The sequence below is a fragment of the Engystomops pustulosus genome, chromosome 1 (assembly GCF_040894005.1).
Source record: "Engystomops pustulosus chromosome 1, aEngPut4.maternal, whole genome shotgun sequence".
NCBI classification, from domain to species: domain Eukaryota; kingdom Metazoa; phylum Chordata; class Amphibia; order Anura; family Leptodactylidae; genus Engystomops; species Engystomops pustulosus.
In genome coordinates this window covers 47,628,159-47,652,374 of record NC_092411.1, presented here as the reverse complement: position 1 = coordinate 47,652,374, position 24,216 = coordinate 47,628,159, and the positions used below count along the sequence as shown (strand labels likewise).

The following is a 24,216-nucleotide window of genomic DNA, read 5'->3' as shown; positions in this document are numbered from 1 at the left end:
AGCATACGAGGGGAGGCATGCAAAGTGCCATCCCCGCCTCCCCCACCCTGCTTTCTACACTCCTGAGAGGTGGTGACGTTACAGAGCCTTCAGGAGAATTAGAGCATGCGGATTGCCGGCTCATATGGCAGCTGCACCTACTATCGGCGATAGTACGCGCAGCCACCCTGCGAGTCGACCACGAGACTTCGGCAGTCTCCTTGCCAAAGTCTCGTGATAGCACGCAGAGCCGGCGATGCGCATGCTCTAATGCTCCTGCGGCCTCGTAATGTCAACGGCTCTTAGGAGCGTAGAAGGAAGAGTGGGGGGAGGCTGGGACGGCACTCGTATGCTAATGCCCAAGCGCTGTGACGTAGAGACAAGCGCCGAGTGGGTTATTAGCAAAGTTAAGAATCTATAGTTATAATCTATCCAATTTGTTATTTGTTTAACCAAAATATTTGCCTGCACCTGCTCAGCTCCCCTTATGTGCAGGTTAGTGTGGGTCAGAACGACCATTTCCAAGTGGTAAGTTTCCTTTAAGGGCTCCAGCCTTTTAGTAAATCTGGTGCAGTTCTTGTGCGCAAGAATGACATCTCTGCCTTGTCAGACCTGGCGGATATTACAGCTATAACCTCTTCTGGCACAGGCTTATAAAAATACAGCAGGCTTGGGTTTCACGTCCACTTTTCGGAACAGTGGTGTGCAGAGCAAAAAGCACTCACAAAGCACATCCAGAAATTGTGATTTTTTTTTTTCATGTCTTTACTGTTAAAAATCTGTAGATGAGTCGAGAAAAATGCCCTAGTGTATATGTTTTGTTTCAATAGTTTGCAGAGCCTTTAGCAAGACCTGGCATTATTCTTGTGTAGCAAATTATCATACACCTATTAGGCTATATGCACACGACTGTGTGTTCACCCGGGCCTTGTCCCAGACGGGTATGTTGCCGGGTGCAGAAGAGGGTAGGGTGAGCTCTCCTTACCCCTCTCTGCATTAAAATCGGAGCCTCCACGGACAGATCCTATCTATTGCAGTGCAGTGGGGTGAGACAAAATGTTCTCACCGCACTGTGATCTGGTGCCATAGTCCTCTATTGTGGCCGTGATCTGGTGCAGCCAGTCGAGTGCATGTAGCTTTAAGCTGTGTTGCCTCATATAAAGCTAACTTGTTTATGTCTCTATATTGAATTCGTTATGTTTTAGGGATTACAATCCTGCCCGGACAAAGCACCCTTATTTCTGCTGTTGAGGCAGGTGCAGTTCAGACAGCTGCTGCAGTCCCAAGCTGCGTTACCTGAGCCTGTACTGGAGGAGCTGAAGAAGACGGTGATGTCTAACCCTAATTCACTGCCTGCCTGGCATGTAAGTCTGCTAAGATTCTGCGCCGTGCCCAGCAGAGGGCGTCCAAGCTACAGGTTCTTTCCTATGTACCATAGATGCTCCATATGTTATTGTAATATCCAAGAGAATTAGGTTCAACACAATACCATCATCTATCAGTTTTTGTCTATATTTGAATATCTTATAATAGACTTAAGGATGTTAAGCGCTACAGAATTTGATGGCGCCATATAAATTTAAGATTGTTATTATTACAAGCAGACACATGACCTCATGTCTGCCAAGTCAAGTATCCACAGTCCACACAATAATATGGCTGAGCTTGTCCTCAAAGTTCTCCCCCCACAAGTAGATTGCATGAACAACCTTTAACTACAACCTACTTTATAGGTTCCTTCCATAAATCATAGTATTTTCTGATTTTTTTCTGAGCTGTCATTTCTGACCGCATGTGCTGCCCATAACATAAGATAGACATAAGTCAGACAGAAGCTATCTCTCGGGACTCCCTACTACAAGTGCACACTTAGCTTAGCAGAGGATGCCTATATTTGAAATTTTGAAGTGGCTAACTGCTAGCAGCTTTGGTGGAATCCCATATGGTGTCTGTTCCATAGAGCACTGCTCCCCAACCTTTTTGTATCCAGGTAAAACCTGCAGCCAAAATTTTTTTCCAGGCACCGGGTCTGGTAGAAAAAACTGGTCTCCTGTAAATACAGCCGGGCACCAGGCGTACCCGTGGGGAAAGGAGGAATGAGCAGCGCTTATCCCTCTGCTTCTCCAGCCGAACCTGTACTACGCATACCACACATTTGTTTGAAAGAAGCCTTATTACTCTATTTTTTTTTATCTCCATTTACACTTTTTGATCCTTGTTCCATTTATTTATTTTTTTTAATATATATATATATTTTTTCATTTATTCTATTTGTATGATATGTTGGTTGAAAGTTATATTGTACTACTATGTACTTTTATATAATTATACATTTATTTTTCATAGTCTCTGACTTCAAGATACAGTTCTACAGTCATTTGTAATGTATAAAAGAAAATTTCATTTAGCCTGTACTAGAAAAACTTTGCTCTGGGTGATTCATTTTGCTGCCCACACTGGTTTTGCACAGCTGTTGTATGAAGGAAACTTTTATTTCTTTAGCAATCCTATGAGCAACATCATAAATCACCTACTATTGTATTATAACTAAAGAAAAGCTGTGACTCACGTCACATCACGGAATAATAGTCTCTTACCCTGAGATTTAGAAATTCTAAACAATTTAGAAGTCAATCTAAAAGGACGTTTCCATTTTCATCTCCTCACTTGTCTTTGATAAACCAGCAGATCATATTATTGGTGGAATTCCATAATTCCAATGCCGATTCCCTTGTAAAATCCACATTATCTTATTGAAATTTCATACTTAGGCCCCATGGACACAGCTCTGCTATGGGGCTCGGGTACAAGTGTATTGGTAAATATTGTACTTGATTCACTTCCCTTGTTGGAGACTCCTTCAATCTCAGTTTGTGGTGAAAACCTTTTGTATTTTAATTTTAAATTGATCATTTTGCTCTTTTTTCAGTGGTTAGCCGATGTTTACCAGTCCCAGGGAATGATGATGGATGCAGAGATGTGCTATAGGAAGGGTTTACAGCTGGCATCCCAACACGGAAACTGGAGTGGGAAACTCTCAAGCTTACTGCGCTTAGCATTACTTGCACTTAAAGTTTGTATGGTACGTATGATGGTTAGATTTAGTAAACGTGTATGAAAGTAGCATGGGTGCAGACATGTAGTCTTAGGCCCCTCTCACATTAACGTATTCTTGTCTGGGGTGGTTCCTGGTCATATTGTAACGCCGGCTAGAGAAGGGGAGCGCTCCTCTCCAAAGGCTCGCCATGACTATGTCAAAAGATAGAGCATGCTCTTTTTTCCGGCTGCGGTACAATGAAGCACGTTGTGGTCACCGTACCATGCCCATACACAATGCACTAGAATGATGGCCGAGTGATAGCTGCCTTTCGTACGGATACCATACAGCACCATAAACTTTAGCGTGAAAGGGGCCTTATAATGTACCACATTTATTTTGACTGCCATAAATATAGTAGGTTGATTCTGTATTGTAGACTACTGCACATTCCGACTTCTACTATTAAATTAACCCATTCTGACTTGTAGACTACAAACTCTGCATATAAGACTACTACATTTTGGTTCTCTTTAGAGTAAGTAACAATACACTCTACATACTAGGTTATGAAATTGCAGGGTTTTTGTTTTTGTAAAGAACTCTCCTTTTATCCATTTCTACGTTTTCTGTGCAGCACTGCATAATCTGTGTGCGCTAGATAAATAAAGGAATTGTTATTAAAAGAATTATTATTAACATACTTGACACTTCCCTTTAATTTTTACAATCAAAGAAAAAACCTACCGTATGCATCAGAGCAGTGTGAGGCCCTGACTACAGTCCAGAGGAATAGTAACTGAGTGCACTCCTGTGGTCTGCATCCATCTCTCAATAGTCACTAAAACAATCTCTGTGTAATCCCTGAGTCTCTAACCTGCCCTTTAATGGATCAGAGCTTTAACTGTACAAACCTCTAAGCCGAGAGAACGATTTCTTTAAATATTTATTGCTACATTGTATTTATGGTAATCTACTCCAACTCCTTTGCATCATGATGTAGACATTTATTGCAGTATATAGTAATATAAAGACGAGTGATTTTGTGATTTTGCTGTTTAACTATTTATTTCAGCTGTAAGAAATAAATGGGATCAGTTATTATAAGTGTTACCACCATTTCTGTTCTAATGGATTTTGGAAATAACTGCAAGTATTTATGCGCTAACAGTGGTAGACACAGACCATAGTTATGACATTGTCATGCTTCCCATGTGTCTCTATTAACTGCTTAACATCGCAGCCCTTTCCTGTTTTTGTGCATCCATCTTTACTCATAATTTTACAAAATCCTGAACTTTTTTTTTCATACACAGGGCCATTTCAGGGCTTACTTTCTACAAGACAAATTGTACTTCCTAGTGGCTCCAGCTCTAGGGTCATCCAGCCACCTCATATCAGGTTTTACTACGTTGCCACAATTACCTTTGGCTGGATAACCTAAGTTGCTGCAAAATTTGCCATGTAGCATGAGTCTTTAAGGGAATCTATCATCAGTTTTGACCATAATAAACTTCAGGCAGTGCTAGATGTATTGGCAATGAATAGCTAGATAACCATATATTTGAGTGTGTGTATTAAGTAGCAGCTGGGCAGTGAAAAGTGCATTTTTAATCCAGGTTTGCTGCTCTGCAAGTGCTCTAGGTAGGTAGTTCAGCCTGAAGAGCTTTCTTTTCTTTGCAGTGAAGTGTGTTACAAAGCCCCTCCCCTTTGCTCTAAGTAAATGCTGTAAGTAACCAAAATCCTGATACAGCTCCTACTGTTAGCAGTGGAGAGGGGCTGTGGAGCAGCACAGTGCAGAGAGCAGAAAGCTCTTAAGGTTGACCCGCCCAGAGCCCTTGCAAGAGCTGCCAAGCTGGACTATAACTTCACTTTTCAAAGTCCTGTCACTATTTACTACATACACAAAGGTATGATTACACAGATCTCCATGAACAATACATAACCCTGTTTGCAGCTGTGCATGGACAAAACTGCTGACAGATTCCCTTGAATCTCAATATATATATATGGTTTATGATAATCCAAATACGACAAAATTAACACATGCCTAGGTTTAGACTCTTTTGGTGATCTCTTCAACAATGGATGTGGCTCAGTGGAGCACAGGAGTGGATTACATAAAAGGGATCAGAAAAGTGGCACAAATAATGGTGGTCAAAAGTTACATTAACGTGCCAAAAGATGCACCAGATTTGTCTTACATCATGAACCACTATGAAATCTCTATCGATGCCAGCTATGAATCTGTAGTACAGCAGAAGACCATGCCCATTGCCAACCCCTCGCACTTTTTGAAAAATCGGGGGAGGCGAGGGTCCCAAATCATGGGCAGATGTTATATGCACTAAAACATGTGATTCTTTACATAATACTATTAAACTCTCATCATTATGTATTATACTGTACATTACCCAAAGTCTCATGGTCACTACTGAAGACAATGCCAGACATCCTTTTACATGAGCCGCTTTCTCTCTCTCTTTCTCTCTTTCTCTCTCTTTCTCTCTCTCTTTCTCTCTCTCTCTCATTATATATACCATATATAGTGGAGTATAAGCCGAGGCACCAAATTTTACCAGAAAAAAAAATAGAAAACCTATTGACTTGAGTATAAGCCTAGGATGGGAAAGACATTGTTCACAGCCTCCCCCTCTCCCCCCCCCCCCCCCGACTATAGCCTGCAAGCAAGCCTGCCCCCAGTAGTATATAACCAGCCTGTCGCCATTAGTAGTATAAAGGCAGTTTGCCACCGGTAGTATTTAGCCAGCCTGCCCCAAGTAGTATATAACCAGCCTGTCCCCAGTAGTTTATAGCCAGCCAGCCACCATTAGTAGTATATAGCCAGCCAGTCCATGGTAGTAGATAGCCAGCCTATCCCCAGTAGAGTATATAGCCAGACTGTCCTGATTAGTGTATAGCCAACCAGCCCTCTTCCCTCAGTATGCTTACTTACCTTTTCGACACCCTTCACAGGTCCTCTTCTTGCTTCTTGTGCACCTGCAGTGTCAGGTCCGTGCACACTGGCAACATACACACTATTATGTTAGCAAGCGTCTGACATCACAGTATGTGGGCTGCCGGCGCACAAGAAGCAAGAAGAGGACCTGTTGGGGGTTTCAGAAAGGTAAGTACTGAGTTTATTTTTTATACACCCAAGCAAAAATTATACTGAAAAACTTGCCTTGTACTCAAATTTATACCGTATATGTTATGTTTTTGTACATTGGATTACCATACAGAACATGGTACCGACGTCTCCACACTGAACCGATCTACAGATTGGTTACCTAATGCAAATTCTCATGAAAGTAATATTTCAACGTTACAATAAAGCCAAAGCAACTCTACACTTCCCAAATGTCCGATCACCTAGAAAGCCTGTGCATGTAAGTTTTTTTTTTTTACAATTTGTGATATATATCAATGTATTGCTTGAATTACGGTTCCTTTCAGGCCAAGATCCCAGATACACGCTGGCCAGCACTTCTACAGGAGGCTACAAGTGAAGTTTTAAAGATGACCTCTTGTCCATTAGCCATTCTCCTTCAAGGCATCCTACAGTTCAGCACAAAGGGGTCCCGGTAAGATTTAACATTTATAAGGTTTTCTGGGCTAGAACTGTTGATGATCTATCTTGAGGATGTCTCCTCAGGATGCCGGGGGCGCAACACACACAAAATAAAGCTGGAAGCAGACCGTAGATTACTATACTAACCTTCTCGGCATGGTAAACTGCATTATCCTGAAGTGCACAGAAGACATCTGCACTAAACCATTGTGCCTTACAGACTACTACACTAAACTATTCCACCCAGCAGATTCCCTCATGTTTGTAATGTGTGTGTAAGTGGGCTGCAGTATATCATCTAATTTACCAATATGCATCTATTAAAAGTTCTGCACTGCTTTCGTGATAATGCGATTCCTTTTGGAAAGATTTTATTTCACCTACAAATTTGCCGTAGTAGCCTTGATAAGAGTCGCACTGTTCTCCTACAAAATCCATCTAAGACCAAAAAAGAAGGGGATGATACTCTGAGAATCATAGCTACATTTGATAATGGGTCAGAGGAGGCCAGAAAGATCCTTGAGAAACACTGGCCCATTTTGACATTAGATAAAGACATCAAGGATATCGTTGGTCCCAGGCCGAATATTACCTTTCGCAAAACAAAGTCTATCAAAGATCGACTTGTAAATAGTCACTTTGTAGCACCTAAACCAAGGGGTACTTGGCTGGATAGGCAGGTCATAGGGAATTTTAGATGTGGAGGCTGCATTGCGTGTCCATACATGCAGACAGGTAAAACCTTCACGAGTAACGTTACAGGTAAAATCTATAACATCCGAAAATACATAAACTGTAAGAGTACTGGTGTTATTTATAAGGTGACCTGTAAATGCGGTCTAGAATACGTAGGGAAAACCTACAGAGAATTACGCAGAAGAGTAGGGGAACACCTGGGTGACATTTCACACCGGAGAGACAAACCACTTGCGAATCATGTCTGTACATACCATAATGGTGATGCAATCACCTTGCGTTTTATGAGGATTGACACTGTTCCTTATCCAACGAGAGGGGACAACTGGGACAAATTTATCCTTCAAAGATAGGCTAGATGGACCTTTACCCTAGATACCATCGACCCCAATGGCCTGAATGACCAAATTGTATTTTCCCCATTTTTATAACTCATGTCTATTGTTCTCTCTGTAAAGATCCTGCTTAGATACCTACTTAAACTACAGGGTCGTCGTTATTATCTATTATTACTCCTTCTGTTTGTACTGACTCAGGCCCATCTGAGTATACTCACCTCTGTCCTCGTGGGATATGTATTAGATGGCCACCTTGCATATGTATTTAGTGATCGGCAATGACCAGAACTATGTCCATCAGTGTTCGCTCCTTCCTTATGTTTTTTCTTTTCTTTGATCATTATCAAAGTTTATGTACACTTGGAGCCTCTTTGTCTGTCTGTCTCTACCTGCTGTCCGTTTCAGCCACCATGACCCATAGTGGTAATCACGCCCACAAAGGGGATGGGCAGTATAACGTTGCTATGTCAGCGCAATAAACTCACACGCAGTAACTGGCGCATGCGCAGTACCGTTCCGTCGGCTGCTACTTGCTGTTTACCTTGCGGTCCGCCGCTTCTCAGCCTGGATGAGTTTACACTGTGGTCCGCAAGATCTTTGTGTGCGGTCCGCAGTGCTACCAATAGCGAGCCGAGTTTCTATATGCGCATCCAATAGGATTGTCGCAAGGGCGGGGTCTAGAGTTTAAATGGCCAATAGTTTCCTCAGTTTGGCGAGAGTTTCTGTGCCAGCTGCACACAAAAGGTCCCTCAGTCCACCACCGAGACTAGGGACTTTATTATTGTCTCTCAGGCATCAGCTCACAGCAAGCCTGGTTAAGTTCTTATGTGCATGCCACTTGCGATTGCAACTGGAGGCGAGTATCTGGCAGGTTGCTTCATTTATTTACAAATCCCTCTGAAGAGTCTATTTGACGAAACGCGTCAGGGTACATGGTGATTTTAGGGGTCATGCTCTATCTGTACAGGGTCAGCTGTGGACTGTCCTTGTAAGGGCAGGAGTCAATTGGGGTGTTATAGGGATAGATCTCCACCTGTCACCCCTGATTTCCGGCCCGGAAGCTTATTGGCGTCAGAATCACGGTAAGGGTGTTGTTTTCCCTATAGTCGACGTCTAAGTTTACACCGAGATCTGTGAGGATACGGTACTCAATAAGGTTTAATTTTTTTGTTTTTCCTTATATCACACTACTAGCACATGTCACTTCAGTGCAGTTTTATGTGTACTAAATAAAAGTTATATTTTAGCATATTTCCTAATTAGCTTTTTTCTGTTCAGTAATTAATGGGAGTACTTGAAATACATCTATTTTTTTGCTGTTCTTATTACACCTACAAATTTGTCAATGGAAATACCAGCTGATATCATGTAACTGTATGCCAGTGGTGGCGAACATATGGCACGGGTGCCAGAGGTGGCACTCAGAGCCCTCACTGTGGCCACCTAGGCCTTCACCAGATAGGACTTGAGGTATCTTCATGCATTGCTGTGCTGAATGCCATTTTAAATTGATAGTGGTGCCTGGGACTACAGGGATTATCATTGTAGCTCCTGCTCCAGGACACATGATTCTACTATCTGTTCTGGGGACCTTTCTATTATATTGGTGTCCACAGGATGCTGTAATGATTCAAAGCTACAAAGGAGCAGGGAGCAATAAGTTACAGCTTAAATTGCCATGGTTGAAGTTTGGCCACTCAGTCTATAAAAGGTTCACCATCACTGCCCTAGGGGGTCTAAAAATTTTCAGAAGTTAAAAAAAAATATATAATTAAAACAACATAAAAATTCAAATCACCCACTTTCCCTAGAACTGATATAAATAAACAGTAAAAATAAACATGTAAACAGGTATTGCTGCATCCCAAACTGTCCGATCTATTAAAATACAATAACAGTTATTCCCGACGTTTAACCCCGTAACGGGAAATAGCGTCGAAAATGCCACTTTTTTGCCATTTAGCAAAATATTAAATATTTTATAGAACGTGATCAAAAGGCTGTACTGTCCTTTAAAATTGAAAATGTCATCAAAAGTCACATACAATGACACCACACAAAGCTCAGTACACTGAAAAATTTATTAGCGCCAGAAGATGGCAAAATGAAACAGGAGGTTAACATTTTTTAAAATGTATGAAAACCTTAAAAACCCCCGTGATCGCACTGACCCAAAGAATGAAGGAGACATGTCAAGCGGTAAAATCCAAGGCCACAAAATTGCTCAAATGCATTTTTTGCACATAATTTCACTACGTTCAGAATTTCTTTTTACTGCTGCCTAATACACGGCATGAAATATTAACCCCTTAGCGATCTGCGCCTAGCTGTACAGCGCTGTGTCCCGCAAATAGCGCTCAGAGCAGTACAGCTACTGTGCAGAGACTATGCCGGTTCAGCGCTGCATAGCAGCCGAACCAGCATCGTTAGCTGCGGGATTTCAACGGTAATCTACCACTGACATCCCCCGCTAACACCCGCGGTTGGAGTGGGCTCCGATCGTGGGCGTTTAACCCGTTAAATTCCGCGGTCAACGCGACCGCGGCATTTAACATGCCTTCCGGCGATCTTTACCCCACGATCGGCCCGTTTTCGGGGGGTCTGATCGCTGCTATGGCACCTCTGTTGTCCGATCGGGATCCCAGAGAAGCCTGAAGGCAGTGCCTTTAAGGTGGCGTCTGTGACGTCATCTTAAAGGCAAAGTGTCAGCCTATGCATCTGCATAGTCTGGCACTGCTAATACCCTGCAATACATCAGTATTGCAGAGTATTATCATGAACAAGCAATCAGATGATTGCTTGTTCATATCCCATGGTGGATCAAGTAAAAAATGTAAAAAAAAATGTTTTTCAATAAAAAATAACTTTATAAATCACTAAAAATGCCCATAAGCCCCAAAACTTATAAAGAGACATATAACGCTCAAAAAAGTCTAAATCATAACACAAACCCCACATATATAGTATCACCGCGTCCGTAACAATCCATAGAATAAAACTAAATAACTATTGAACCCATATGATGAACGCCGTAAAAAAAAACGTCAAAAACCCGCCAAAAATTATGATTTTTACCTATTATATCCCACTAAAAATGCAACAAAACATATGTACTCCAGAATGATACTGTTGCAAAGAACAACATGTCCCGCAAGAAACAAGCCATCAACCAGCTCTGTAGCCAAAAACGTAACAATGTTATGCCACTTGGAAGACGGCGATGCAAAAATGATAGATTTTTCCCCACATTAGGGTTTTATTTGGCAAATTTAGTAAAACATAAGAAAAAATATTCATGTCTGGTATCACCGTAATCATATCGACCCATAGAATAAAGAGAACAGGATTATAAGGATATACGGTGAACACGAAAAAAAAAAAAAAAAAAGTAAAAAATCCAGTACAGAATTGATGCTTTCTACTCATGACCTTAAAAAAAAGTTCCTAAATTTTCAACAACAGGTGATACCAACCCCAAAATGGTAACACTGGAAAAAGCATCTCATCGCGCAAAAAAAATGCCATCACATGGCCCAAATAACGGAAAAGCGAAAATTTTATAGCCTTCAAAAGGGGGCAACGAGAAAACTAAAATCCTGGCAGCTGCAGGGTGCTCCTTCCCTTCTGCGCCTCGCTGTGCCCCCATAACACAAGTAATGTCCACATGTGGGGGGTCGCTGCACTCAGGAGAAATTGTAGAACAAATTTTATGGTGGGTTTTCTCTTTTTATCTTTTGGAAATGTGTAAATTTTAGGGCTAAATGAACGTATAACCGACAAAATTTGACCATTCTAAATTTCACCGCCATTTTGATTCAATTACTATGAAGATCTCAAGGGGTTAACAATCCAAACATTTCAAAAATTATGAAAATGTAAAGTAGACAAATGGGAAATGTTATTCCGCAAGTTATTTAGGTGGTAAATCTATCTGCCTGAAAACGCGGTGATTTTGAATTTCGAAAATGGCAAATTTTTCTAAAAATTCATAATTTTTTTCCTTTTTTTGTAAATAAACGCAAAACTTATCAGCCAAAATTTACCACTAAAATGAAGTACAACATGTGGGGAAAAAACAATCTCAGAATCGCTTTGATAAGTAAAAGTGTTCAAAAGTTATAACCATATAAAGAGACGCAAGTCAGAATCCAAAAAATGGGGCTGAGCCTTAAGCTACAAAATGGCTGCGTCCTTAAGGGGTTAAATACTCATTCTCTATGAAGTGCAATTTGTAACGCAGAAAACAAGTCCCCACACAGCTCTCTAGATGGAATAAAGAATTTATATATGGGGAGCAAAAAGTGTAAACACAAAAACAAAGTGGAGCCAACTCGTTAAGGGGTTGTCCGCAAATAATTGATATTTTTGTGTAAGATAAAGTTGTACAGTTTTGCCAATATACTTTGTGTATCAATTCATCATGGTTTTCTAGATCTCTGCTTGCTGTCCTTCTATAGAACGCTTCTAGGTTTACTTCCAGTGGATAAAAATCTGTCCAGGCTTATGTGATGGACATGAAGGTGCACAAGCTTTTATTATCACAGAGAGTAACAGAGCTGTGTGATACTAATGGCTCATGCACCTGTGTGACCATCGCAAGACCATGGACAGATTTCTGTCCACTGGAAGTAAGGCAGCACGGTGACTCAGTGGTTAGTACCACAGTCTTGCCAAGTGCCATCCAACTCAACATCTGCAAAGAGTTTGTATGTTCTCCCCGTGTTTGTGTGGGTTTCCTCCGTTTCCTCTGGTTTCCTCCCACACTCCAAAACATACTGGTAGGTTGATTAGATTGTGAGCTCCATGAGGACAGGCACTGATTTAGCAAGCTCTGTGCAGCAAGGCGTAATCTGTAGGCGCTATATGAATAAAGGAATTAATATTATTAACGTTATGGAAGAGGAGCAGCGGGGAGCGCCGGAGGCAGACTTTGCGATAACGCCTTTACAAGTGTCTATGATGCAATCGGAGACTGATTTACTTTCCCAAAAATAGACCAAGCATGTAGGAATACGCTTGGTGATTCTGTTGTTCACTGTCTGGTGGCCAGTTCTGGGAGGGTCTGGGGCCAGGGTCAGCATGGTCTTATTACTATAATTGTCTAAATTGGCTGCTTAAGTACAGGAAACAGGGTCTGTAACAATTTATTGAATAAATAATCGTCTATTAACACTATATAAGACTAGGAGTTATATATTTGTATTACTGAAAATTTCATACCCCTCCTCGGCTTAAAAATACTCCTCAAAAACAGTAAGTATCATTAACCTAATGGAAAATGTTAGTGCAACCTCTGGCCAGAGGAAAGTATATATCTTTTTTATATACACTCGAGTACAAACTGAGTTGGTTATTTTCAGAACAAAAATTTTGCTAAAAACCCAGCTTATACTCGAGTATATACCGTATATACTCATGTATAAGCCGAGTTTTTCAGCACAAAAAATGTGCTGAAAAACGTCCCCTCGGCTTATACACGAGTCATATACGAGTTAAAAATACTTAACAAATAATAAACGTATATACTCACCCTCCGGTGGCCCCGATGTGCAGCGCTGCTCCCCTGATGTCCGCACGGCTCGTCTTCAGGCTTCCGTGCCCGTCTTCTCCCGGGCGGCGCCTAGTATGACGTCAGCAGCGGCGTGTCATACTAGGCGCCGGCCGAGAGAGAGAGCAATGGCGGCGCCCGGCAGAAGAAAGAAGACGGGCGCAGAAGCCTGAAGACGAGCCGTGCGGACATCGGGGGAGCAGCGCTGCACATCGGGGCCACCGGAGGATGAGTATATAAGTTTATTATTTTTTTTAATGCTGGGGCAAGCTGTATACTACTGGGGGCAGGCGTATACTACCGGGGGAAGGCTGGCCGGGCTGTATACTACTGGGGCAGGCTGTATACCACACGGGGCAGGCTGTATACTACCGGGGGCAGTGCTGTATACTACCGGGGGCAGTGCTGTATACTACTGGGGGCAGGCTGGGCTGGCTGTATACTACTGGGGGCAGGCTGGACTGGCTGTATACTATAGGGGGCTGGTTGGCTATATACTGGGGGGGGGGGGTCTGTGACCAATGCATTTCCCACCCTCGGCTTATACTCGAGTCAATATGTTTTCCCAGTTTTTGGTGGTAAAATTAGGGGTCTCGGCTTATACTCAGGTCGGCTTATACTCGAGTATATACGGTACTTGGTATACAGTATTAGGCTATATTCACACTGCCATATGGGGGATGTATATACGGCATATATACGTCCCCCATAGACGGCAATGGTGCACAAGGGTGGCACCGTTCCGTAGCCAGGAAAAAGATAGGACATGTCCTATCTTTCCCCGGAATACGGCGCTGTGCGCTATACATCACTGTGGAGAAGAACGGGGATGAGCAGCGCTCACTCCCTTCTCTCCCCGTTTTCGACTTGTACTTGCCATACTACGGTACGGCGGGCACGCGTTGTGTGAATGTTGCCTTAGTAGTTATATATCCGCTAGCTGGCCACAATATGATCCAACTACTTTTTGCAAGAAGAAAATGCTTATGTATTATAATATTTGGCCGTATTACGTGGTGCACTTGGCAATTATCCCTGGCACACGGACTTATTACTGACAGTTAATCCATGGTTCTTGGCACCACTAAAAATTATATTTAGTCATAGTCTATAGCCCCATTACATTACATTAGCACTAAACTTCCAGGTCCCACCTCACTTGTGCTTGTTTGCTGGTATGGATTCTCTGTGATCCTATGGATTCATATCCCTTTATGCACCACATGTTATAGTGAGCCCCATCATCTCTTCCATATTAAATAGTGATTTAGCATGTTGTCCATAGGTGCTCTTTAATTTTATAAAATGGAAATCTGTTAGTGTCTCAAGATTGTGACACTATTAGCATAGTAGACGTTTCTATTTTCAACTTTGTAAGTAATATAATGTGAGGTGAATTGTACAAGAGATAACAGTAAAATGATCTGTGCACTAAGAGGTGGTGGCCAGTCCTATTATTATTGTAGGCAGGTTAATGGGTCCTTCTCCATATTGATGATCCTCGCTCAGAACATCTGTAGGCAGTGATATATTGTAAATGGCTAATGCACAGATATTCTTGTTAATCTTGAACTAATGCATATTGTCTGTGCATAAATTATTGATACTCTAATGAAAAAAGAGTTTGAATCCAACTATGTATTTGTCGAGTTATAGGGTTCCCATTTACTGAATGGAGTAGAGCTAAAGTTTAAAGGGAACGTGTCAGCACCGCATGTGTGTACCAGAATGACAGGCCCAAACGCTGAACAACAGAACTGAACAGTCACGAGTCCGGCTCTGTTGCTCAGCGTTTGGTCCAGTCATTTCAGTGTGACTGATCAGATTCATGTGCAGCCGGTGTTATATGTTATGTTCTTCTCTCAGTGCTTCCTCCTGATGAAAAGGCCAATGTTCATCAAAAGATTTCCAGTATCATTTTTGTGATTAGCCAATAAAGGTGTCAGAATTTTGACGCTTTTGTATTTTTTTATCATCACAGAATTATTTTTTTTTTTTAATTTTTTTTTTTAATCTTGCCTGAACCCTGAGTGGCAAAATTTCCAAATGAGGTAGGACTTTTGGAGTTCAGTTTGCTGGTAATCAGCCACGTTGGTGCCATATTTCATGTCCCTTTCATTCCATCAAATGATGGGCCTCCAGATCAGCAGCGTAACTAGGAGAAGCAGGGCCCCATAGCAGGCTTCTGAATGGGACCCCACTACTTAGCTAAAAAAATATATTTCCCTGGTTTAGAAGCAGTGAAATGACTGTAAATACATCAAATACATGTGGCTGTGGTGGGGGCATAGAGGGGCGCGGTGGCCGGTGTATATAAAGGTGCACATCCTCCATTCATTAGTGTATCTGGTAGCATGACAGAGCCCCCTGAGAATGCAGGCCCCATAGCAGCAGTTATTCCTGCTACGACTATTGTTCGTCTCTTAAATTTTTGAATTGTGTAGAGCACCACTGGTGTCTGTAATAAGATAGAGTAGGCTTTCAGAAATGGAGAAATATGAAAATGCAAACTGAGCCTCATTTAGTTATCTCGTGACTCTGCTGACTAGATGGCAGTTGACAATCCGTTTCTGAGGAAATTGCAACCAATGCTTCCTGCTTCCTGCAAAAGAAATTCTTCCTGTAAGAAATTGTAACAGCAATTGTAATTATTTCTGTAAGAAATTCTGTACAATCCAGGTGACAATATCAGACAACCCTTACAGGGTGAATAGTAAAACCGAGTTGTCAGTTTATACAAGCAGAAGATCTCGAGTTTTATTCTAAGTGGTTTTATCTATGAATCGGATTATGGAACATTGTAATGTGTTCAGAGATGGAGATATTTTCCGGAGAGCGATTGTCAGTTGGCATCTTGCGCTCCAGTGTTTAGTATTACACACAACCCAGCGCTCGCCATCTGTGATCTCATCCTGGCAGAGATACGGATGTACTGCAGCAAGTCACATCTTTTCTCTGACAGTTTCAGTTGTGTAAAAATGAACACATTTCTTAAGATCTCTGGGCCATTCAGATCAACCACAAAATGTGTTGCACTATTTGTTAGGAAACATGAAGGAAGATAAGAGGATAGATGTGAAAGGTCTGGAATAGTCATGTTTTCTTGAAAGCTTGGCTTTATCTATTTTTGCAGAGCTCAGAAATAAGCCACTGAGATATCTGGATCACTGCCGCCTGGATAGGTATTGGTAATCATCCTGTACACTTCAGGACATATTACTTTTGAATTATAGGTTATGTTTAATTTAAGGCTGATTTAATACTTAGGCAAACTACAGCAGTCATACCATAGCTGTGCTCTCATCCACTATATGACCCAAAGTCACAACTCTGGTTCCTTCAAAGCCAAACATTATGGCAAACAAAACCTTGGCACTCTTGGCACTTGTCTAATGAGCATTAATCTATCCAATTATCTACCTAGTTTGTAACAAGAAAAGGCCTTGATCACTATTGTACAGTATACCCAAGAAATCCAACATATACACTCGCCATATCCACATGGATACATTAGCAAGACAGAGGTAAACATTTGATAACTTTGGACTCCATCTGGCTGGTATTGCTAGGATAAAATTGAGTAATTTGAGTATTTTTCGGACTATAAGGCGCACCGGTTTATAAGGCGCACCATCAATAAATGCCTGCTTAAACGTCTAGGTTCATATATAAGAAGCACCTGATTATTAGGGTGAATGACCAACAGGTAGCAGACCTGTGCAGCTGATGTCTGTAAGTACGGTTCATATATAAGGCGCACTGGACTACAAGACGCATCTTTGATTTCTGAGAAAATCAAAGGATTTTTAGTGCGCCTTATAGTCCGAAAAATACGGTAGTTGACTATACTATAAAAACAAAAGTTTAAAAGTATTTTTGTATGTTCGACAGATGCCACTTTTAACAGTTTAAGAATTTGTGGATTCTGGCTACCGCTCTTTCCCAGCATCTTCCATTATGAGGGAGTTAGGAGGCTCCAATGCATTTGGAAAGTCTTGAGACCAAATTCATTGTGTAGACAACTTCTTAAAACTGAAGGAGGTTGGAGTAATCACAATCCTTCCTAGAGCTGGCTGATCCATCGAAAGCAAGTAATCGGGGGGAGAAGTAAGAGATGACGGAGAGCCAAATGGTCATTCTTTTACAGCTCCAATGATCATGTGTATAGATGCAATAACCCTTCAGAAGGTCATGCATCACTAAACCTCCACCTTTTGGCCTTATCATGTCTAGAGAAAGCCAGGCACTCTTTCTCAACAAAACTAAATTTAAAAAGTGCATTAGATGCTCGAAAATTCGCTCAGCCACCACACAAGGGATGTATAAGTTTAGCTTTGCTGTTAAAACTATTAAAAAAGTAATACACTTTTTTTTCTTTTTGCAGGAAAACCCGCCAGCTTTTGGAGAAAGTGGTGTATCACACCGGATGCAGTGAGACAATCGCCTCTGTCGCCCGCTGGTATCTCTTAAGGCATTTACATGCTAAAAACGATGATCAGCTAATCGCAGTAAGTCTGTCTTCTTGGTTGAGTGATTGACTGCTCCAGTCATGTCACATTAATAAAAACAATGATTACAATTGTCACTCGAACATGTCATGATCAAGTTCCCATAGACAAGCTCATAGAGCCGTCTGACAACTGCCTATTGTACTGCACAGATGACTTAATCACTTCTACCTGATGTCAGCTCCTGCATCTCTATCAATGATCCTTCACATATCTCACACAGAAAATGATTTCCTAGTTATTAACCTACACATGTAATGTTCTATCTACTGGTAGGGGATCGGTTGTCTACAGAGACTGTAGTGCTTATGCATAGACTGGGACTTGGGGTTGCCTCAGTGACATTGGTGCACAGTGTGTGGCCCGCTACTTACATCTTTAGAAAGTTATTATGTCCCTATTTTCTGTAAGGTACGGCTTTGTATGTGTGCACTGATGCCAGTATGCAGTGTCCCTAAATAGATTCGGCAGAACCACCCACATGCCGTACATGAAGTCACAACAAATTACAGGTTATCAGAAAACCCACTGATTTCAGACTAATAATCCTACTGGCTTCGTTTGGTAATAACATTTTGGGTCTGCAAAGGAATGACTTGTTTTCCAAGACTCTTTATAGAATGCAATCTAATCCTAAGGTGATTTACACTTCTGCCCTTAAAGCATAACCGTGAAAAACGGAAGTGTCAATGGTGACAGAGTAATTAGTTTTCTGCCGCTTTGTTCATCTTATCTGCTGGGCCGGCTAACTGTGACAAAAGATTGCTGTGACTGAATAGTAATAGACTCTGCGGCAATAAATAAGCCTTTGGTTGTAAATAAGAATGCTTCGCTTCATTCCCGGCAAATAGATATTTTAAAATGACAGGAAACCGGTACAGAAAGCTTATCCGAAAATTGTACACCATAAGGTGGCCCTCCTTTCTAGAGGTTTATCGCATGGTCATGACTTCATCACCTTTAGTCCACGATAATCTAGAATATATACCGGGATGGGGGTATATTTTGGATTGTAACCTTTAAACATTGCGCGTTGTGACCAAAAGGTCATACAGTTCCCAAATTGATATCAAAGAAAATATCAGATTTTCCCACAAAAAATGATTCCTTACCCCTCCCTCCTGACTTGCGGCTGTGCCCTCCCCCGGTTCAGTCTCCTCGCTGGGTGACAACGTGCAGGGTGTACACAGAGATGTGCTGCTGACACTATGACGCCGTGTCCAGCGGGCAGCTTGTAAAGTAAAATAAATAAGGGCATCAAAAAATGGCAATACAGAGATTTTTTTTTTCCAGGGAAAGTTTCAAAACTATTTGAATCTGGTAACTTTTTTTTTTTTGGCCTTAAAAGCCAAACTCATGAGAGAATGGTGCAACAGTACTTTTTCCATGTACAGGCAGTCCCCGGGTTAGGTACACGATATGTTCTTTAGGTATGTACTTAAGTTGAATTAGTATGTAAGTCGGAACTGGTATATTTTATAATTGTAACTCCAGAAAAAAGCATTTATGTCCCTAGGACAATTGGATTTTTACATTTTTGTGCTGTCATGGCAACAAGGATTATGAATAAAGCTTCATTACAGACAGCTGATCATTGCAGCCTGGGACTAAAGTAAAGCATCCAGAGAGCTTCACCAGAGGTCACAGTGGGCCATCTGAGGTCCGTCTGTAACTAGGGGTCAGCTGTAAGTCGGGTGTCCTTAAGTCAGGGACCGCCTGTATTTGGAATCGTTTTACAATTTCCCATTACATTGCACACAATATTTAATGGTACCACTTGAAGGTACAATTTGTTGCACAGTGAACAAGTCTTATAGCACACACTTATAGCTTGGATTATTTTGTAGTAAAAGAGATGTATATTTAATAGTGCCCTATGACTACATATAACATAACAAACATATTCAACTAATGGATCTTCCATTCTCAACTCTACCAGGAACCCCACTGCTCTGCTCCTCCTAATAAAGCAATGACATCTCAGCATGATGCACTTTGTTTTGTTTGTTTTGTTTTTTTAAGGTCCTTTTAGAAGATGCCAAAACCTATGAAGATAAAAGAGTTCTTGATCTCTACATGCAACTATCGAAAGATTCATAGACGTCTAAAGACAGGTCTCTGTATTACACTGCCATCTGCCGAAATGTAACCTGCTTATTTCTGTAACACAGTATCAGTTTGCTGCTTAAGTCCGATCCCTCAATTTTAGTCAACATTATCTTTTGGCTTATTCTTTTTTTGGCTAATTCTTAATGTATTGATTAGAAAGTGGGTTGAAATGCCTCATTAGCCATAGAATATAAATATAATAAAAAGACCCAACTTTCATATAAAAACCATTTTGCTGCTACCATATTATTAACATCCACGATCACATTAGTATGTGCCTTTAATGGACTTCAAGCATATAAAGGAGATCATTTTCGTACTTGTTTTGAGCTATAGCGCTCTTAGTCATACCAAGTCCTAGTCATGCAATGACTAAGAATGCAACAGCTTAAAATGAATTAGCGATACTTTAGTCCAATAAGGACGTTTTGTTCAAGGACAGTAAAGTGTTGGATGTTTTTGAAAAAAAAATGTAGTCTACATACTTAGACATAATCAGTTTGAACCATAATAAACTGCAGACAACACCAAGTATAGGCCCTAATAAGTTGTTTAAGCATATCTTTGATTGTGTAGTAACAGCAGGACTTTTAAAAGTGAACTTTATATCTAGGTTTGCAGCTCTGAAAGTGCTGTGGGCGGGTCAAAAGAGCTGAAGAGCTTTCAGCAGAGAACTGTGAATATGCAGATCATTCTTAGAATTATGAGTCACTTTTTGATCATTGTTACATAGCATGACACCTCTCAGTTTCTTATACTGTACCTTTTTGGGAATAAAATAGCACCCTGCAAATCTCTTTAAATTGATATTTCTCCGGCTCGCTACTCCTACTGCACAATTACAAGTGGTGACTCAAATCCAGGACTAAAAACAGCTTTATTTTCATACCAGCAACGATAATTACTACATGATTACCATTTACATGTAAAAAAGGACAATTTATGAAAATACATTTGAATAAAGTGCAAGCAAACAAACAAACAACCAACCGTGTAATTGTGTTATAATTATAGGACCTATGTCTGAAGTCACTTCTTCTGTCCTTAACCTCATCAACCAGACATTCCTGTCCCTACAATGGCTGCAGATGGAGGGTTATGTGATCTCTATCTGTCCAAAGTGCAATCAACCTTATGATAATATTCATGAATATAAGATCAAGGTCTTGGCAGGGAAGTTTCTGTATACCTTTTATTTAACTTCTAATCAATAGAAATACATACAGTCTCCAGTTGTCATTAGATTCGGCCACCGGCACATGGCAGCAGCAGTGGTCATGCAGGTGTATAGAGAATGGGTCTGAGAATATGGGAATGTGCATAGCTTGAGTTTTCGACCACCTCACTTCTGAATGTTCACTAGATCAGGACAGCAGCAGCGCATGCTATGCACATTACTTAGATAGTACTGTGCCTCGGCTCCTCAGCCATCCTAATCACGTTGGAGCAGGACATCTGTTCACTTAGGCTATATTCACACGTCCGTAGGGGGATGTGTATACCACCGCAAGCTTTCAGCCATACATACTTCCCCCATAGGCCGGAAATGGGCGACAAAGCCATACAGTGCAGTGCACGTGTCTAATCTTGTCCTATTTTTCACCGTGTTATGGACCCGTGTGCCATGCATCGCTATGGAGAGGTGAAGGGTCACCACTCCTCCACACCATCGCGGCAAACGTATGCCCGCCGGGCAAATTCTTTTGTGTGAATGTAGCCTTAGACTGTGCCCTGGCAACTGCTGTCCAATTCAAACGTGATCAGGATGGCTAAGAAGCTATGGCGGGCCTTAAGTATGTCCTGATCTAGACAAAAAGAAGTGAGGTGGCCAATGCATGCACAAGCCCTGCCATGTGGTAACGTACCTAGTGATTTCAGAGGCTGGAAACCCATTCATGCCGTGCGATGCTGGCCGTATCTACAGGAGGCTGCGTATCTAATAACAATAGGAGGCTGTATGTAAGGAGCATATGTATCTAATCACTACAGGAGACTGTATGTAAGGAGGATGTGTATCTAATCACTACAGGAGGCCGTATGTAACGTAAGCTGTAGCTAAGGGACATGTTAGCCCCATTGACAGTGAATTATCCACACATAGGTCCATTTTGTTAAATACCACCAAATGAAGAACTGTATTTCTATAGTTCATAAACTAAATAAAAGGCATCTAGTGAGATGGGAATACCCCTTTAAGGCATCTGCGGTAAGTAGCATTTTTCTTTTTTTGTGTGCTATAAAATATGTAAAAAGCTACTTAAAAGAAACCCATTGTCTTACAGGTTTCTGTAGATATATCACACCCTGTTCATTGTTCTCATTACACTTATTTATTCTCTTTTGTATTATATAAATTCATTATATATCAGTATATTACAATAATGGGCTTGTAAAGCTGCCAAAAATGTCTATTATTTCTGTAAGGGAGTAATAACAAGTAGAAAAGAAAGTACAAAGCAAACAGCTCCCACATATAGAATACAGTAGCAACTGCATCAGGACCACTGGCACAAGGTTAATTTGCCATGTACGCTTTAATATAATGAGCCTAACAGGACCTTATATTACCAAATATAAGTATCTCAAATGTCTTTGAGCTCTACAATTTTGCGTCGTATTTGCTTGATGTCTTTCTTGAATTTTCTGCTTTCCAGTTTTACTTTTGTGTCTTGAATTAGTTGGAGAGAGTTCAGAGACTCCTGTATTGCCTGAAATCCTGTTAAGAAAATATTGTAAGGGAACATTAATGTTGAGGCCGAATGATTTGTTTCTGCCTGAATTCCCACTGAAATGCAGTCGTTTTTGTAACATGTGAAACTTTGCATCACTAAGGATCTAAAGAGTGAAACCTGCAGCAATAGTAGTAACCAGTAGTTACATGGCTGTTACCCAATGCGATTGTGACCTGGCCTAAAAGCCGCCTGTAGGTGGCACATATACACTGCCGTGTTATTTCAATTCTCCCCTATAGAAAAACTACATTTGTGCAGATTTTAAAGTAACTCAATGCTGTACATTTTGAAATTGTGAATTTTATGCTTTTTTATACATATAGCAAAAGGTGCAAGAAATGTTGCTATCAAGCACAATATATGCAACCAAAAAACACAGCATTTTTAGGTGTTTGCCATTGCCGATTTCACAGTTACAGTGCCGATGATCTTCAATGTATGCATCCACATATTGTACCTAAAAGAGGTCATCCACTTCCAGCAAATAATTGATCTTGTTCGTGTAATGAAACGTTATACAGTTTTCCTATATACGTTCTATAATGCCTTACCGTTTTCTAGATCTCTGCTTGCTGTCATTCTATAGAAAGCTTCTATGTTTACATCCTGTGCATAAAAGCTGGTGCCTTGTCATGTGATGTCACAGAGGTGCCGCACTCGTTATATCACAGATACTAATTAGAGCTGTGTGACATCACATGACCATGGACTATCTACTATCTGTAAGTAGACATAGAAGCTTCCTATCAAATGACAGCAAGCAGAGATCTAGAAAATGATGAATTGATACAGAAAGTTTTCATTACACAGACCATATCAATTATTTTCTGAAATTGGACAACCCCTTTAATGGTAAAAATATGCCAATAAAAAGCAAAACTAGTAAAATATATATATTTATTATCTATAAAATCTAAGCCTACAATGTACATAGTAAGTTGTTATTATTATATATTTAGGATATTTACACTCTTCATGAGTATCCTTTTCACTCAGCCCTCTAATTTTCTCATTTTATACTGATGATTTGGCCAGAATAACCTATTAATCTGCAGATAATGTGTACCTGGAGCCCCAGTCTCGGTTGCTCTCAATAGCACTTCTGCTCCATTTATAATAGTTAATACAGAGAACACTTCTTATCCCACCTCCCACACACTCATTGAAATGCATTGTAGTTACTGCCATAAACCTGTGTGGATTTTTTTTAATTAAATGCTAGTGTTTTTTCTCCTTCAGGTTGTAAGATGTTGTAGATCATAACTGAGCTGGAAGCTATAATACACAAGGAAAAGCAATGACTTGCCTGCTCTGTATTCACTTTTCATATTCTCAATCTCATCCCAGATTTGGCTTTCAAGCTTCGTGATTCTGGCAGCCATTTTGTCTTCTGCATGTTTTAATTTGCTGAATTTCGCTTCCAGTTTTTGGGCATGGTCGGTGTTATCAACTTTCAGAGTCAGGTGATGTACATTCTCCTGTAGTCTCTTTTCGGTAATGTCCTGTAATACCATAATCCCAATATAGTAGACATAGAATATAGTAGTAATATGACAAAACAATGCAGTGTTGAAGGGACAGGGCCTGATAGGAGGAGAGGTTGGGGAGGCAGAGGTTACGAGACAAGGTGACAAAATTTTAAAGCTTTGCAGGGACAGCAATCTCCCCATGAGTGTGCTGGGAAGCTTCCTTCAGGTG

At 40.9% G+C, this 24,216-nt stretch overlaps 2 protein-coding genes across 5 annotated transcripts in view; one reads left to right on the top strand and one right to left on the bottom strand.

The window, feature by feature from the left end:
* SKIC3 (SKI3 subunit of superkiller complex) overlaps positions 1–20,771 on the top strand; it is a 75,260-nt gene extending 54,489 nt beyond the window's left edge. For both annotated transcript variants that reach the window (XM_072139746.1, XM_072139755.1), the window contains exons 37-41: positions 1,185–1,343; positions 2,909–3,061; positions 6,473–6,600; positions 17,554–17,677; positions 19,700–20,771. In XM_072139746.1, the coding sequence (XP_071995847.1) occupies positions 1,185–1,343; positions 2,909–3,061; positions 6,473–6,600; positions 17,554–17,677; positions 19,700–19,777 (642 nt within the window). In that variant the 3' untranslated portion in view covers positions 19,778–20,771. The remainder of the gene's footprint in view (positions 1–1,184; positions 1,344–2,908; positions 3,062–6,472; positions 6,601–17,553; positions 17,678–19,699) is intronic.
* FAM81B (family with sequence similarity 81 member B) overlaps positions 20,651–24,216 on the bottom strand; it is a 44,850-nt gene continuing 41,284 nt past the window's right edge. For all 3 annotated transcript variants that reach the window (XM_072139781.1, XM_072139789.1, XM_072139798.1), the window contains 2 exons: positions 23,825–24,020; positions 20,651–22,502 (listed from right to left, as the gene is read on the bottom strand). In XM_072139781.1, coding sequence (XP_071995882.1) covers positions 22,369–22,502; positions 23,825–24,020 — 330 coding nt within the window. In that variant the 3' untranslated portion in view covers positions 20,651–22,368. The remainder of the gene's footprint in view (positions 22,503–23,824; positions 24,021–24,216) is intronic.